The sequence below is a fragment of the Otolemur garnettii genome, unplaced genomic scaffold (genome assembly GCF_000181295.1).
Source record: "Otolemur garnettii isolate 467f Iridium unplaced genomic scaffold, OtoGar3 scaffold00082, whole genome shotgun sequence".
Lineage (NCBI taxonomy): Eukaryota > Metazoa > Chordata > Mammalia > Primates > Galagidae > Otolemur > Otolemur garnettii.
Window position 1 is genome coordinate 4,832,563 of NW_003852477.1, and position 18,756 is coordinate 4,851,318.

At 40.3% G+C, this 18,756-nt stretch overlaps 1 protein-coding gene across 1 annotated transcript in view; it reads right to left on the reverse strand.

Annotated features, from left to right (window-relative positions):
• Nucleotides 1-18,756, reverse strand: part of ANO10 (anoctamin 10) — a 199,701-nt gene that overhangs the window by 44,554 nt on the left and 136,391 nt on the right. The window contains exon 11 of the mRNA XM_012808038.2: nucleotides 12,861-12,977. Within this exon, the coding sequence (XP_012663492.1) occupies nucleotides 12,861-12,977 (117 nt within the window). The remainder of the gene's footprint in view (nucleotides 1-12,860; nucleotides 12,978-18,756) is intronic.

An 18,756-nucleotide genomic window follows, 5' to 3' on the forward strand; every position in this document is an offset into this window, starting at 1 on the left:
CCACACAGTATTTTCCTTTGGTTTTCTGTCCCCTAATCAAATCAATGGTAATGAAGCTCAAGTGCCTCTCCAAGCAGGGATGGTGGGAGCCCTTCCACAGGGCCCCCATGGTGCTGCCTCTCTCTGGAGAGGTACCATCATCACAGCTTTAAAACAGTGCAAAATGTATACTTTGGCTGCAAACAAGCAGGTGGTTTCAAGTCTAATGGAGGAACATTTAAAAATGCCTTAGTCTGTATTTTAGGGCTCAAGAACAATAGCCTTTTGGAGTTCTTGTTTCACAGAAAAATTAGTTTTAAGAAGATTAGCTGTGTGCTAACCAACTATTTCTTCCTGAGACTGCCACTGTGTTAGGATGTAATTAACTCACAACCATGTAGTTTTTTCTTTGTACAGTTAAGCCATTTGATTTGAGCTCCGTATGTCTGTGGACAAGATAAGTATCACAGAGAGGGAAGCTTTTTAAATATATATATATATATATATATATATGTATTTTTAAACTAACAAGTCCAAATAATAGGGGTATCTGAACTGCCATAAGCTGATATTTGATGGCTCAAATTCCTGAAGGTAGGGATGGAAAAACAACCCAGCCATGCAACCAGACTTGCATGAGAATTAAATGCACTCTGCTCTCCCACAATGATTCCAGCTCAGTAGCACTTAACCACCCTATAACCAAGCACACACGGCTTGAAAGGAGTCTGAGGGAGCCTCAGCAGCAGTGGGTGACACAGGGCATTACGGCACATAAAGAATGCTGATGTAGGGTTTTCGGAGAATGTGGAAAAGGAGAGGACTGGAGATAACTGCCTAGACTCATGGCTTCCCTCTACCCCACATAAGGGCTGCTGGCAGGGACTGAGCACACCAGCAGAAGCCAGGCACCCAACAGCTGCTTGGGAGCATTCATGCACTTCCTCTGCCAACCCTGCAAAGCTGTTCCCATTCTAGAGTGCATCTAGCACTTCCGAGTGAGGGCGGCCTAAACCTTTGACAACACTTCTCATTCATAGTTAGAGTATTCTTTTTCGATCAAATGAAAGCTATACAAATGACAAATTCCTTGCCTTCTTCCAACAATGGAAAGTGTACGCACTGTGATCTCAAACAAAATCTTTACTATAGTACAGCAACATAAGAGGCACTTGCAGATAAAACCATCCCCCGGTGAACTGGTTCATGATCATCAACAGAGGCAGACCATTTTCTTCAGAGAACAGTGGATGACATAAACTGGCTGCAGGACTGAATCCCCAACAGCAGGATCTGCATTAGATCTATATTCATGTTGTAGGCTACCACCAGGAGAGTGGTGTGCGTGTCTCCCAGGCCCCCACCAGGATGGGCTGCACTGGGAGGACTCCACTGGGGACCCCTAAGGGCTCTGAACTCCACCCAGACCCAGAGAAGCCAGCCTTTGTGAGAGAAATCACCCTCTAGTTTCCTAGACAGGAACTCTGGCTGAAAGAAAAAAGCATAAAACCTGAGGCCATTCCAGGGAAAGGTCTGGGACCAAGAGCTTCCAAAATTGGAAGAAAGAACCACCAGAATAGAAAAGGGATACATGAGCATCTGAAAACATTAACAGGAAAATAAAGCAGGATCATTTGCTAAAATAAAATGAACCCAAAAGAAAGCAAGCTGCAAATATAACACGAATACAAAAAAAGAAAGTAAAAGAAGGGTGTTCAGGAATCAAAGAATGGCTACTCTATGCCCTTCACCCTTTTCTCTTTCTTGTAAAGAGAAGAAAATGGGCAGAGAGGAGCAAAGCAAAAATTAATAGTGATTGACATACACACAAGATCCCACTGCACACTAGGAGCTCAATTCTATCCTGTTAAACTAATATCATTATCCTTATTAGACACTCCAAGCTCTAATTTATTCCAAATCAACGACCCTGTGAATCTGTCACCGAAACAGCAAACATGCTCTTTCAAGAGTGAGCCCCAAACAGCTACGACAGCAGCCTCCTAGCAATTATGGAGGAAGGGTGCTTTCCAGTGACTTTATACCACTCTTCATTTCCAGAAATTCATTTGAAATTCAAATTAATTTTGGTTAATTAGCATTTCTACATGACCTGTTTGGGGTTAAAATATAGCTAGATAGCAAATATTTTTTAAAAAGTCACAGAGTTGGGAGGGATCTGACACTGCTTCTTGCCAGAAAGCAGGTAAATCTCCAAAGTAGGTAACATCTCTTCTGGAAGAGCTCTAAGGCTGGAATATTAAAACCATCCATCTCCCAGGATTTTACCCCTTAATGGTCAAGCGGTCCTTTGTTAACATTAATCAAGATTCTGTGTTATTTACACCCGTCTGCTCTATGCATTCCACATCTTCCAGATGGTGATAAGGTGGCAAAACCATAGACTCAGAGTCACTGACGTGGGCCTGACTTTGCTTGCTCATCCCGTGTGGCTGGACCTGCCTTTGTATCCATTTTACAGAGAAGAAACTGAGGCCCACAGAGCTTTGGTAATTTGCGCAGGTTGCTTAGTAATGGAAAAAGCTCAGATTCTTGAGACAAGTATACCTGACTCCCACAGACATTTTATTAATACCAAGGCATGCAGGGCAGTGCCTATAGCTCAGCCGGTAGGGCGCTCGCCACATACACGGAAGCTGGTGGATTTGAACCCAGCCTGGGCCAGCTAAAACAACAGTGACAACTGCAAGAAAAAAAAAATAGCCAGGCGTTGTGGCAGGAGCCTGTAGTCCCAGCTACTTGGGAGGCTGAGGCAAGAGGATCACATGAAAACCTCAAGACTTTGAGGTTGCTGTGAGCTATGATGCTATGGCACTCTACCAGGGGTGACTGAGTGAGACTCTGTCTCAAAAGAAAACAAAACAAAACAACCAAGGCATGCAAAGCTCCACCCTGCTCCTGCTGCATTTTGACTACATCCTCAGCTAACCAGAACCTTCATTTAAGGCCAATGTATAGACCAGATAAAAATGACAACTCCTTAGCAAGATTTTCTGATTGTCATTGTTAAGTCACACATCATTTTCATGGAAATGATCTGTGGACACCTATCGTGGATAGTTTAAATAACCTAGATTGATGTTTTTAGAAATAGTTTTCCTCAACATACATTTTAAAAAGTAAATTCATGCGTCCAAGAAGGCAGAAAAAGCAACCTAGATGGACTGTTTCTAATCAAAACAATATTTAATCACATGTGAAAGCAGAGGCGGTGGAAGCTGCGTTTTCCAGACACTTGGCAGTTCATTTTCTCTTGTGCCTGTGACTGAAACCAGACTTGCAAATTAAAAATATGCCTATCATTTTTTTTTCATGACAATTCAAACAAAAGAGTCTCCAAATCTACCCATACAAAGACTGCTGAAAGCAACTTGGATGAAGAACTGGGTAGAATCCTGAGATCCACTTATTTTCCTGATAATAAACGATAAGAAATTTTTTCCAAATTGGTATGGGGGAGAGATCAAGAATTTCAAATTATAGTACTAATAAGATAGCTACCAGGCAGATAAAAACTGCCAAAAACAAAAAAACAAATCGTAAAAATGTACGGAGGAAATTTTTCCCTAGTCCCAAGCACATTTTTTAGAATAGAAAAACATAACATTAAACAGACTTTTGAAGGGAAAAAGGAGAGGAAATCACGTCTTTGTGAGCCATGTTAGCAGGTCTGGTAATTTGCTTTTTGCTCTCCCCCTTCCCTTTACTTTCTGCCGACGCCTTGTTCATGTAACTTTATCTCATTTATAAATTATATCACCAAGGACATCTGGTTAAAGGTCCAGAAAACATGACACTGTCAAAATCCAATGCTAAATCTGATTTCCTGGTTATCCTGAAAAACCATAGCATCAGAATAATCGAGTATCATCTTTTTACGCCAAACAAATTCCGAGGTTACTATCACTAATCAACCACCCTGGGGAGGTGAATACAATCAAAACACAAGTTATTTCAAACATCCATTTTGTATACCTAACAATCAGCTCATGAATTTATTTATAATGCCAATTAAAACTCTTCTGGGATCATTTCCAATTTCAAAGGGATTTTAAAAGGAAGGGAAACTCACTGTTTCAGAGCCTACTATGTGCCGACACTGTGCTGGGTATATTCGCATGGGGCATTTATTTTATTTAAAGTCAAATATAAAACGCTGTAGTGAGACCTGGCAGGCCTATCCCTGTAGGCTGTGTGAGGTTTAATTAAGAGAATGGATTGCTCCTGCTCTGTCACCAGTAAAATTACATAAAATGTACATTTTCTGTATTATTACATTCTACTTGCACTGTCATATACTGTGTATATGACATAACACTGGGTAGATGTCTGAACAAGCTTCATCTCTCATAAAGAGATTTCCAGGATAGTTCAATAACAGCAATGATATCAAAGTCCAAAGGACTATCTTGGATATTAAGTTGGAGATACTAAGGAGATAAAGAATGGGGGGAAAGACTTAGCCAAATGGCTAAAACTTACTGGTTGTTACAGGGAGGGAGAGGTAGCCAAGAAAACACAGGACGTATGAGCCAGAGACATGTGTTTTGTGATTTACTGATGGTCTGATTTTAGACAAACCACTTATCCTTCTTGGTTATCAATTTCTTTTTCCTTTTTTTGTTTTAACTTCTTGTTAGGCAAAAGTAGAGAGAATAATGAACCCCCACGAACCATCATCTAGCTTCAACATCAACTCACTGCCAAACTTGGTTCCTCTTTTGCCCAGCCTTCATTCCTGATTGGTACATTAGTTATCTGTTTCTGTGTAACAAATTACCCCCAAACTTAGTAGCTTAAAATAAAAAGCATTTATTATGTCACACTTTTTGTGGGTCAGAAATTTGGAAGCAGCTGGTAGCTCTGGCTTAGAGCCTTTCATGAAGCTGTAGTCAGGATGGGGGCAGGAACTATACTCATCAGAAGGCTTAACTGAGGCTAAAGGAGGGAATGGCAATCTATGGTCCATAGGCCAAATCTGACCCACAGCCCATTTTTATAAATAAAGTTTTATTGGAACAAAGCCAGTCTCCTTTATTTATATATTGTCTATGGCTGTTTTTGTACTATAATGTCATAACTGGGTAGGCATGATAGAGACTGCATGGCTCACATACCTAAAATATTTACTCTCTGGCCCATTACAGAAAAAGTTTAACAACTCCAGGCTCAGAGAACCTGCTTACAAGATCATTTGCTCACATGGCTATTGGTAATAGGTCATGTATCTAGCCCCATGGGCCTCTCCACTGGCTGGCTTGAGTGCCTTCGCAACATGGCAGCTAGCTTCCCAAGAGCAAGTGATTCAAAAGGGAAAAGAAGGCAGAAGCCATTATGTTTTGTTATGACCCAGACTCAGAAAAGACATAGCATCATTTCTGCAGTATTCTCTCTACTGGTCACACCCAGCAATCAAGATACAAGGTGAGAGGGGACTCCACAAGAGGTAGGGATTACTGGAGACCATTTTGGAAGATGACAACCACATTTGGAAACCCATTTCTTAGGGTGTAAAATCAGGGTTTGAGACAGGATCATTTGTATAGAATTTTCAACTCTAACATTTAATACTTGGATGACATAGAGAATTTCTGATATGTTATATTTTTGTGCTTTGATCATAGACTGTAGTCAGTGTTTGTTGGTGAATTTTAGTGTTTGTATTTTCATTTTGATTTATGTATGGTTTCACTTTATGTATGGTTTTACTTTTTATATTTGCAGAACCATTTTTAATGTAAAGTGATTATTTTCTTTTAATTAAGTGGCATCTCAAAGCATTCTTACATCCAAACATTTGTTTCCTACATTCCATTCTTAGAAGAAAGAGGCAAGCACCAAATGTTTTCTTCTTAGCAATTTACTTTAAAAGTCTAAATGTTCAAGTCTACCAATCACTATATTTTCAGCCCAATCTCTCTGGTCAGCATTCATCGCATGATATAATATGTAATCATAACCCCGAGATCCAGTAGCACTGGAAAGCAATGCAAAAATAACACTATTATATTAAATAAAAGGTTTCCTATTTCAGCAATTTACTAGTTAGTAATTAAAAACAAAAGTTTTAAAAAAGTGTGGTTTCCTCCATGTGGTAAGCATTCAATAACGGTTTCCTGAATCTAACATGCAAGTTTAACACACCCATAGTAATTTCAAAGTCAAGGGACTAGCATTTAGTAGTAGAAAAGTGCACCAGGGGATGAGGCTTTAATTCTAACCACGTTCATTTAATTAATGACTCACTCACTCAACAAATATAAATTCTACGTGTCTAAAATAATCCTGCTCCCCAAAAGCTTCTAGTCTAGTAGTCACAGACAACTATCTTTTAACTTGATGGTGCCAATGGTATAATTTTTTAAAATTTTTTATTATTTTTTTCATTTGGTAAAATACACATAATAGAATTTACCATCTTAAGTTTTTTTTTTTTTTGCAGTTTTTGGCTGGGGCTGGGTTTGAACCTGCCACCTCCGGTATATGGGGCTGGTACCCTACTCCTTTGAGCCACAGGTGCCACCCTTAACCATTTTTTAACGTCCAGTTCAGTGGTCCTAAATATAACCATCACCACCAGTCACCTTTTTCATCTAAAAATATAACCTTTTTTTTTTTTTTAATTTTTTTTGAGATAGAGTCTCAAGAGGTTGCCCTGGGTAGAATGTTGTGGTATCATAGCTTATAGCAACCTCCAACTTTTGGGCTCAAGAAATCCTCTTGCCTCAGTTTTTCTATTCTTAGTAGAGATGGGGCCTCACTTTTTCTCAGGCTGGTCTGGAACTGGTATTTCCAAGCAATCTAACCACCTCGGCCTCCCAGAGTACTAAGATTACAGATGTGAGCCACCACACCCGGCCTAACAACATAATCTTTTAATATGCTAGAACATCAAGTAGAAAATAAACAAGTGGATAAATAACAGTCAATCCCAGGTATTTATCTGCAAAAGAGCTACTCTTACATGTGTCAGCCGTCAAGGCGATATTAATCTAATGTAGAATCTAAGATTAGAACTCTTAGAATCTTAAATGACTTTAAAGTTCTTCAACTTAAAAAAATACATGAAAGCTCTAGAATAATTTATTATGGCTGATTTTTTTTCTTCACAAATGTAGATATACTTGAATGACATGGGAACACAGTCCAGAGCCCACAGCCATCACAGCACGGCATGGTGACTCGAGCGAGGCCTTTCTCTGTGGAATGGACCCACCTATCACAGCTTCCCATCTGCTAACCATGAACACACTAAATTTTATCCTGTTTCCTGACTTTGTCAGTAGTTTCTACAAGTAAAAATAAATCTGGTTCTGATTTCCCATGTCTCTTACATCTGGGGGAGAAATTAAGATCTATAAATTTTAAATTTTGTTTAGAAAAACAATGAGACAAGTAGCAATTTACATAGATTGTTGACTAGGGAAGACAAAAATGATCAGAAAAGCTGTAGTCTTATTTTATTATCTGGATGCTTCCATGTACTTAAACGAATTTTTCTCTAGTGAGAACAGAAGCTCCAGGAGGAAGGGGGGTCTACCACTAGCGGTAAGAGACTGATTGCTCCAGAGCCTGAATGGGTTGACCAGTTTTCTAGCTAACGAGTACAAGTACAAAGTACAAACTGTTTTAGATTTCTACCTGGCTTACCTTGGGGTTGTTTTATAGTCTTAGGGACCTACCCTTGCTACCAATATCAACCACAAACAGTTTCTTTTTTAGGAAGGAAAATAGGATTTGAACTTAATTAAGGCTAGGTATGAGGTCCTTGTAAAGTTCTCACATATAATTTCTCCAAAGGCGTTCTCTTCCCCAGTGATCCCAGAAAGGCATATGACCTTGTTTCCATTTTTGCCAAGTATCTATTTTAAGACTCTTCTTTTTTTGTCCAAGGACATCATTTGTCATTTATTTAATATATTAGCTTCTGAACTATGCATGAGTCAACAAACTCGGTTTGATTAAGCAGACATTTATTCAAAGTCTGCTGGGTATGTGGGGTAAGTGAGGCATTGCCTGGCCCTTGGGGACCTCATAGATCACAGGGAGCGCAAAGCAGAATCAACTACAGCAGGGTGAATGCACAGAAATGCACACAGAGAGGGGAGAGCTCTCCTCAGCAGGTGGGACTGTGAGGCTGACCACAAAGGGAGGTGTGCAAAGTTACAAAGTAGCAGGGGGACTACATCCTCTAGAACAGCGGTTCTCAACCTGTGGGTCCTGACCCACAGGAACTGTATTAAAGGGCTGCAGCATTAGGAAGGTTGAGAACCACTGCTCTAGAAGAAAAGTAAGAAAAAGAATGACAGGAAAGGAGGCTAACGAGGTACACGGGAGCTAATGTTTGTTAGTGCATCAACCACTTTTGAAGAAGGTTATCATTTATCAGCTGGAAAGCAATCTACTATGTGAAAAATCACCTGCAAATGACTAACAGAGTCTCCCCCCACCCCCGAGAACTGTTCTGAAGAGCTCCCAGCATACGTAGGAGGTTTACAGGGCCTGCCTCCCTTTCCTACCCACTCCATTGCTGCTGTTACTCCTCTCTTGGTTATTATGGCCCAGCTGTGTTAGGTTAGCAAAACAGGTGGGATGGTTGCAAAGATGGAATCCCCATGCCCCAGGCCAATCTGGTATAGGGTACCATTTTGTCCTACAGTTCCTTGTTGGGTTTACCCAGTGACTGTGTGAGCTGGGCCTCCTCCTCCCTCACCATGCTCACACCACCCTGCCCTGCTTCCTGCTGTGTCTTGCTCACAATACCTCATTCCAGTTTCACCCTGACCTTGCATGGTCAGCACCATTTTCCTTGACCCCGTTTGAGGGCTGAGAAGACTCACAAAAGGAGGTCAAGTCACTTATTGCACAGGGCTGTGAGACAAACTACCTGACCCAGGAAGAAAGAGAGGGGCTGGCTCAGATGGGCCACCCAAACACTCAAGCACTATAAACATTAATGCCTTTACCTCAAAATTACTGGACCTGGACTTGACTTGGGACCGTGGGAAATGGACTGTTGTCGGGTTTCAAGGCAGCTACCTGAGTCTGAAACTGTCAGGGTTTCAGGTAGCTGTCTGTGTCCTTGATTCCTGGGGTGCTCTTGGTCAAAAAATGACCAGATACTTCAAAGTAAGGCAAGCGTGAAACGAAGTTTATTGAGAAAGAGAGAGATAGGCTTACCAAGCAAGATACAGGTTTCCAGAACAAGATATGTTTACCGTCAACAGCATGGACCCCCCCTGCCATGGCAAGTAGGCAAAGAGGCCTGGATTACGACTGAAGCTTCTGTTTTATACTGTCTGGGTTGGGCCTACCTCATGATTCAGAGGTCACTTTGGAACCAGAGTCTTATTGCATATGCAGACCCCCATGAGCCTCTCTGAGAGCCCATGGTGGTGAACCATAATGTAGGTTTAAACCAAAGACATGATAATTAGCCTTAAGCTTGTTCTACATCACTTTCAAGACTACTGTACCTGTTGTTAGGCCAGGGTCTTCTATACCATCTTGCAGTTGGCCCACTAAGTTCTGATTGGTAGACTGGGGTGGTAGATTGGTCAGGTGTTCCCTCCTTCCCAGGTCTGAGCAACACCTTGGGACAGAATTAAGATGGGTAGCACTGAGATGGGGGCCCCATCCTTGTCTTTCTTCCCTAGAAAAGCCAAATTTCCAACTATCTACCTAACACTTGGGCTTTGGCGCTGCTAGCCAATAGCTGTGTTAGAGGCCTACTCTCTATTTGAATTTAACATTTTGCTCTGAACTACATGTCGGCAGGTCAACAAATGATTACATATTCAATAGTTAAATATGTTAGCATTCTCCTTCTATGCTGTGAAAGTGTACAGTTTCTATTAAAAATATTAATTTTTTTATCATAACTTGAGAGCACAGATATAGGGACAGAAAAGTTCAGAAGCTCTGAGGACATGTTGGGAAAAATGGTTTAAATATACTTAATCCTAAAAAACAAAGGCAATCCGTGATAAGGATGGACCCAGGTGGCCTGCCAGGTCAAGGAGGGCTATTTGAGGCCTTTGAGGGCTATAAATTAGTGCTGCAGTGCCCTTTTCAAGTGCCAATCTTATTCTCCTAGCTGTTTCCTCAGGCTGCTTTCTTTCTCAAAAGATCTGGGCAGCCAGCCCTGCTCCCTGGCTTCTGCGTGTGCTCTGGGCTCCCAGGAGGGCTGGCTGCCCAGAGGCCTGTTCAATGGTGGCTGCACTGAGGATGCTGCGTTCTTGTGCTCCAGGCCATGAGTTATCAAAGGTTCCTGGATAAGAATCTTTTCTATTTTTAATTGGATCTTAAAGTGACTGAGAGTTGAATATGTCAATTTGAAAAGAAATAAAAGGGCAGCACCAGGACAATATTTACTGTCTAGAATTCATAAAGGTCTCAGCCAACTGAAGCCTAATCATTTGAAAATGCCCTTTGCAGAGCAAACTATTTTATTTTCCCCAGTTTGCCTCTCACCTTCAAGTATATCTAAGTTGTCTGTATATTTAGAAACACCACATAGTTTCCTATTTGATACTGAAAAAAGATGTGTTTTCAGTACATTCCCTTCCCATATTCATTCCAGCATTCCACCACTACCACTCTCCTATCACAGGCCAGGAGGAATAACTGTACCCACAGAGTATGTCCCCAAGTGGGCTCTAGGGCTCCTGCATCAGAATCACTTCAGTGTTGGTTAAAAGTGGAGATTTGGGGGCCTTCCCAGAAAGGAACAGGGAATCCTGTCTGTCATTTTATAAAACAAACAAACAAACAAAAAATCCCCTAAGGTACAAAGAGGCCACCTGACTCATTCACAGTGGCAGAACTTGGCCCCAAATTGCTTGTTTTCAGCACTCCCCTGGCCATGCTTAGGATTTATCTCTGCTAGGAGGTGAGGATTGGGGGAAGTGGTAAGGAGAAGAGGTTTTTCCTCCTGGGCCCCACCTTCAATTTAACGAATCAGAATTTTTAGGGCACAAGGTCTAAATGTGTTTTTCAAAAGTTTTACATTAAAAATGCACAATCTCATTTAAGAACTGTCTGGTGACTTACATTTTTCTCTTTCTCTCTCTCTCTCTCTTTTTTTTTAAGACATAATCTTGCTCCATTGCCCTGGGTAGAGTGCCATGGCATCATACCTCACAGCAACCTCAAACTTCTAGGCTCAAGCAATCCTCTTGCCTCAGCCTCCCAAGTAGCTGGGACTGCAGACATCCACCATAATACCAGGTTAGTTTTTTCTATTTTTACTAGAGACATGGTATCGCTCTTGCTCAAGCTGGTCTTAAACTCCTGAGTTTAAGCAATCTGCTCACCCTGGCCTTTTAGAGCACTAGGATTATAAGTGTGAGCTACCATGCCCGGCCTGATGACAGATTTCTCAATCATATTTTGCCCATAAAATAGAAACTGCGTCGAAAAGTAGCAGATCAAATACAAATAAACATAATATTTATTTGTAAGTAATCACACACATAATTTCCATTGCTAGGCTTACCACCTATTTCTAGTCACTGTACAGTGACAGCTCAGGGATAGGCCAGGTATTCATATTTATTCTTAAATATTTTCAATAACTCCATTTCTCATCTGGGCCGATGAATTGACCAAGGGATATAGCAAAGGCTCCCTCTGCTTTTGGTACATGGGAAGAGTCCAGTGAGCTCAAGCTAGCTTAGTTACAACGCAGATAATTAAATGTCAGATTAAAGGAAAAAATTGTGTATCTGGCATTAGTTTGGCAAGTAAACTAAAGACACAGCCAGTTAATGTGAATTTTTGAAAAGCACCAAGTGGGTGACCTTCTGGACCTTCAGTAAGATTAAACAGGAAATAGGATGAAAATCTTTGTTTCTCTCTGATGGCAGCAGTGCCAGCCATGTAGCAAAGCCATAGATCAACAAGACAAAGGGGAAGAAGGGGCAGCTGCTACGAAATCTTCTGCCAACTTTTACCCTGGACCTTTTGTTCTCAGATTGATAATTAAAAGAAAAAAAGTAGTGGAGGACAGGAAGAGAGGGATGCTTTCTGTGGGTTTGCAAGGCCCTAAGAAATCCTGCCAACACTCATCATTGCCTCCTGCCCACATGATGGGTCACAGATATTCGAGCTGCATATGCACAAATTTAACAATCATCTTTAGACTGAGCAAGTTAGGAATGTTCTGTTAGACATCAAAATGGTGAACTCCAGTCTGGCTTCTTGGGGGGAAGAGGGAGTCTTAGAGTTAACTGAGACCATGAATTACTTAATATTCAAAGCTGTGAGTTTTGAAACATAAGACATAATTAAAAGGCATTAAGAAAATCAATGAAAGAGATGGACCAGCTTTTCGGAAATTTTGCATTGAATTACTGACAGAAAAAGAAGACTACTGGAAAAAAATCAAATCAATTCCTTACTGTATAATCAGTCACTGAGAAGCAGTTTCTCTTTTTGTGGCAATTTTTGTGGCTTCTACCCACCTAATCTCATTCTGTCTTGCTCCTTGTAACATACTATTCAGAATTCTATTTACTCACTTCTCCTCACTTAATGCTCCTGCAGAGGGAAGAATTAGCAACTGTGGGGAGCTGCCCCAGAGTGATTTTTAGAAATCTCTATCTTGTTCTCGTGCTAACTGTTCTTTATTTAACATTGCTTGAATAGTTTTGTTTGCTTAGTTTAGCTCTTTAAACCTATTTGGTGTTCATATTGTTAGGACTTTGGTTTTGTTATGGAATCCTAAACTGGAGTTCCTTGTATTTATTTAAGCTGGTAACTTCAAGGCTGAAGAAAAACGCTATGAGTGAGTCTTCTGAACTATGTTACCTGTCATTTGCTAACGAAAGACGTGCATTTTTCAGGACAGTTGCTCTTACCTGCTGCTTGAGTGCCTCCAAAGATTCAAATTCCAATCGGGCCAGTTTCATCTGGATATGTCGTGGTTTATCAGGTATAGCAAATGCAAGTATAAACTTCAAAGCCAGGAGCACATGCTGAAAGCAAGAAAGAGTTCGTGGTGATGTGATGCCTTAGACTACCTGTGCAAGGAAATAAATTGGTACCTAAGTAATCTGGGATCTTTTATTAATCGTGGGTAATTTCTTTTCTTTTCTTTTTTGAGACAGAGTCTTACTTTGTTACCCTCCATAGAGTGCTGTGGCATCATAGCTCAGCAACTTCAAACTCTTGGGCTCAAGCGATTCTCTTGCCTCCACTTCTGAGTAGCTAGGACTACAGGCGCCCTCCACAATGCCAGGCTATTTTTAGAGACAAGGTCTCTCTCTGGCTCAGGCTGGTCTTGAACCCATGAGCTCAGACCATAGACTCGCCTCAGTGCTATGGATTATAGGCGTGAGCCATCGTGCCCAGCTGGATTATAGGCGTGAGCCATCGTGCCCAGCTGATCGTGGGTAATTTCTAATTACTGAACTGTGAAGAAGTATCAAAGACCAACCAGGTCCATGAGTTATACATATTTAGACCATTCCACTGTGGCCCATTTAAAAATTATTTCCTGGCTTTGTTTTATTCTTTTAAATTAGTTATTCTCATAAGTTGCAATCATATGCTATTCTTAATGTTTTATAGAAAAACAAAATTTATTCCAAAATCATCTACAGGACTTTCTTCTACCTATGCCTTAACAATATATTCTTAGAATACAATATTTATACGATTTTTCATTATCTCCCCAACAACATCCCTCTATACTGAGCTTTGGGTTGAGTTGTATGAAGCACTCAAGTATCTCAAGCACAAGGTGCTTTGAATCCTCTACATCCTCAACAGTATCTGGTATAGCTTCTCTCATGACGTGATCCTCAGTAAATACTGATTAACTGAATGGTTGTAATGTCATGCTGCTAACCCGATATGAGGTAAGGCAAGTATACGGAAACATAGTGTCCATTATAACATGGAAAACTTAAAACTTGGCTATATATGTCCCTTCCACACTGGTATCATAACAAGGTTCTCTATAACATAATGGTATGAGATTTATAATTAAGCCAAACAGCACTGTTTCCATTGGTAATCCTGCTCTTCAGATGTACAGCTTCAACCTATTGATACTTCTCCAAAACTAAGCATCATCTTGTGATCAACATCCACAGAAATCTAAAAGACTAAAAGAATGAAGCTGTCACTGTGGAAAAAGAATGAATTACTAAATTTTCTTTTTTTTGAGACAGAGTCTTACTCTGTTGTACCAGGTCAGAGTGTTGTGGTGTCAACACAGCCTCAAACTCTTGGGTTCAAATGATCCTCCTGCCTCAGCCTCCCACGTAGCTGGGACTACAGGCACCCACCACAGTGATCAGCCAAATTTTCCATTTTTAGTAGAAATGGGTTCTCACTTTTTCTCCAGTTGGTCTAGAACTCCTAAGCTCAAATGATCCTCCTACCTTGGCCTCTTGGAGTGCTAGGATTATAGGTGTGAGCCATCATGCCCAGCTATGAATTACTAAATATTAAAAACTGTGAGTTTTTAAAGGTAAGAAATAATTATAAGGTATTAAGAAAATCAATGAAAGAGATAAAACACCTTTTAAGAAATGTTGCACTGAATTATTGACAGAAAAAGAAGACTATTGGAAAAAATTAAATGAATTCCTTACTGTGATATTTCCAAAAGGATGATAAGAAATAAATAACAAATGGATATCTCCTGGGAGAAACATGAAATAGTGAAGGTAATCAGCATGATGTCAGAGCAAGCAATAATTCAATCAGAAGAGCTGAAAATCAGCAGAGGGAGAAAGAGAGAGAGAGAGAAAGATCTGGAGCAGACCAGGGACAGGCAGCCTTCACACTAATGTGACCGTTATAATCAAGGACAGTACTGAAAGATACTGATTGGGGGACTACAGGAAGAAAGCAAGTAGATAACACAGCATGTATCAGATGATACCATATGCTGAAATTCTAAACTAACTGAATTATCAGGATAACTGGATATAACCGCCAGAGATTAAATGAATAATTCAGAAAGGGCTATACTGTGCCATTATTTCACTCTATTAGAGTACTGAGATATAACTGTATATAAGAAAATCTCTGCAGTAGAAATATTAGGCAAGAAATAAATTAGGGGATGAAAACCAATCTTATATTTTTCAGAAACTGTGTGGCCTTAAATTGCCAGAGCCCCACTGGCTCTATTCCATTTCTCCTAATAAATCTGTGTCCATTTCCTCTTTCTCAGAGTCCTGGCAGAAACTAAAAGACAAAACAAAACATCCTGCCAAGGAAGGACAGGCTTCCCTTAGAGGTAAGGCATCTGGAAGGTCTGTTAACTCTTCTTTGGGAACCAGGACTGGCTTATTGGATGACTGAACAAGGTTGCCACAAACCTCAGCACTGTCATCTCCATGTGAAATGCTCACAAAACTCTCATGAATTGAAAAAAGTTGGATTAATTAGATAATATTGATCAAAATAAAAAAGCTGTTTTAATATTTAAACACTTATATATCAACAACACAAGTAATTTTATGAGTAATTCTCTATAGTTTATTTTCCTAAAAATATAATACCCTCACAATGGTTTTCTTTGGATGATCACACTATGAACGAACTCTTGATCTTTAGTCTTTAATAATTATGCACTACTTTTATATGGGAGGAAAGTCTTGCATAGAAAAGAACACAAGTATCCCTCATTCATAATTGATTGCTCATTTACCCAGTAAACAGACCAAAAGAACAGACAACAGAAGCTCAGAGAATTTCGCCTTTTAACTGGAGACCAGTAATAAAAGAACCTGGGTAAAGTGATCACTCTGCATTCATTCATTCTGCAAATATGTAAACAGCACTTACGCAGGGCCAGGCTACTTAAATGGTGGCCTTTGTCCATCACTTTCTAACTTCCCCTAATCTACCATACTGATTTTTTCCCCACTTTGCTAAACTCCCAGAAGTTTCACCAATTATAAGTTTATTTGCTTTAATATACATCTTCTGTAAAAAGTAAGCACACCCCTGGGAAAATTAGGGAGCATCATCTATTCACAGATATTAATTTAATTAGTTGATACTGGCAAATTCTTTCTCTTTGTCCTCCATCCCCTGGCAAATAAAAATGAACATTGGGAAGACACCACAGCAGAGATAACAAGCAGCTTCAGCAGCAGGGGACCAGTTTCAAAGAAGTGGGGTAAAGAGAAGTGGAAAGGAATCGATGTTATCTCCACAGTCAGGAAAGGACACATTAGACTTTCCCTATCAGCATCTCCTTCTTAGTGGTTTCTTCTACCCAGGACCCAGAATTCAGTTGGGTATCATAATGGATTAAATAAGCTTCTGTGTCTAGGCTGGAAACCTAAATAACATTTATAGCACTGTGTTTCCTAGATTGATTTTTTAGATATTGTTTGTATTTTCTATATAGCCAGTCTGTTTCAAGGCCGAGAACAGCTTTATGCCAACAGAGTTGAGAAAAAAAGTCATAAAAATTATTTAGCCATTCTTATTTGTTTACTTAACAAAAGAAAATCTAAGATGAAATAGAAATCCACTTATATTAGAAGAAAAACACACTCCAAATGAAGAATTGGGTGGAAGGAGCCTGTCTATGAAAAGAGAAGGCATTTTATGGGCCATGAATGTGATTCTTCACCAACAATCTCCTTTCAAATTAAAACTTATAAAATTATATCCTAAACAAAGTAAAGGAGAAAAGAAACAATGGGGGGCAGGATATGGAGATAGGCAGAATTTTTAAACTAATAAATACAAAGATGTTGGCTCCTCACAACAGTATGCTTTAAGCAGTGATTATAGGGTGTCTGGGCTGAGAAAGGGAAAGAGAACAGGATTAGAGAAAATTAGCACTCAGAAGCTGAATGTTTTCCGGTGCCAGTGGTAGAGCACTGTCTGCTCTGCTATCAGAGCACTGCTCACCTTTGGTCATGGCAGGGCTGTCAAACCCTGGGAATCTCATGCCAGGTGCACAGTGAGTGGAACCATTTTATTTTGCCAAAACGAGAAAACTTGCGATATGATCGGCAGTAGCAGCTGTGTTTTGTAGCAGTGTGTCCCCAACCCTGTCTCTTCGGAAACAGAAAATGCAAATTAGAGTTGAGTTCTTAGAATTCTGAAAAGCAATTTGGGGTCCTACAGTAGTGTGTCTACAGTATTACCTCTTTCCATTCAGAGCCCAGCCACAACTGAACAAAAAGAACTCCATCAAAAAAGTATCCTTTGTTGATTGCCAAGCAAATAACATGTCAAATGCCAATTAATAAAAATGATCAATGAAGCAGATATTTTTAAAAAATCATGGAATTAGGCTCTTAAGAAAACAACCTCAGTGGTTGTCATATTAAGACGGTAGACCAAGCATAAATATCTACTTCTTCAACCTCCCAAGGGTACCCTGAAATTATAGATATATATATATTTTCTAAAGGGAACAATAATGGAAAATAAAAGAAGTTGCCAGAACTTCTGAGGATAGGACTGATGAAGTGAAAAACGTCGCTCAAGTCCCTCGAGACAAAAGCACGTTCTCCCTAAGAGGTGCCAGTATCAGATTTAACTCCACAAAAGGAAAAGATTGGGCCAGGGCATCAGCACTAAAGTAAATGCATTAAAGAACAGTCTCCAGAAAGGTAGAGTCAGTAGGAACCCTTTTTCATGCCACCTTATAACAAAGTAAATAGACAGAAGTTCTACTCTTACCCTAAATTGAGATATCTGCCCTTAGAGGAAGCAAATGATCTGCGGAAGAGCTCTTCATGTGGGGCTGCTAGGCTTAAGAGAGATGCAAAGTAGAGCCTAAGGTCATGCCAGACTCCCTCTAAAGACCTGGAAACCAGAGTGACATAAGCAGTATGGCAGAATAGGAAGCCCCAGAACGATCTCACAGAGACACTGACTTAACAACAATATACAGTCCAAAAAGCCTTTATAAGAACTCTAGAAACCAAAAAGTCAAAGCACCCAGGAAAGCTCAAAGGAAAGAACAGCTACATTAAAATGGGTAAGAGCAGCCTTTACATTTCACCTCTGTTAACTCTTCCTCCAAGTCAGCATTACATGGCATGATTAGGAGAAAATAACCAACTTGTGGCTTCTTGCTTGGGAGGGAAAGAGGAAGTGAAATTTAAGTCACATTCTACCTTTTCAGTGGGCCTGTCTGAGGGTCTAATTTCTGTCTTGCCTGACTTGAATGGCCTAGAGAATTGCTCTATTGTGAATACTGCTGAAAACAAATAAGAGAACTTGAATACCATGAAGAGACAACAGAAGCAGCAAGAGATTATGAATTCCTAACAAAGAAATTTGTGAACTTTTCTAATTGGGAAATTATATGTATAGGCCAACAGGTGACATACCACCAGAAAATGCTTGAGAGGCCCTCTGATTCTCTAGCCAGGCTGACTGGTATCTTCCTTGTAGAAAGTTGATCTATAATGACAAGGAGATATGATGGTTTTGCAAATGCCTCAATCCTTGCAAAAAATAACAGTGTTTAGGATGAAACAGAGAAACATGGACCAATTGAAGAAGCACAATAAATTTTTAGGAAGATCTATGAACTACCTGAAAAAGAATTCAAAATAACTGTCTTGGCTCGACGCCTGTGGCTCAAGCGGCTAGGGCGCCAGCCACATACACCTAGGGTGGCGGGTTCGAATCCCCAGCCTGGGCCCGCCAAACAACGATGATGGCTGCAACCAAAAAATGGCTGGGCACTGTGGCGGGCACCTGTGGTCCCAGCTACTTGGGAAGCTAAGGCAGGAGACTTGCTTGAGCCCAGGAGTT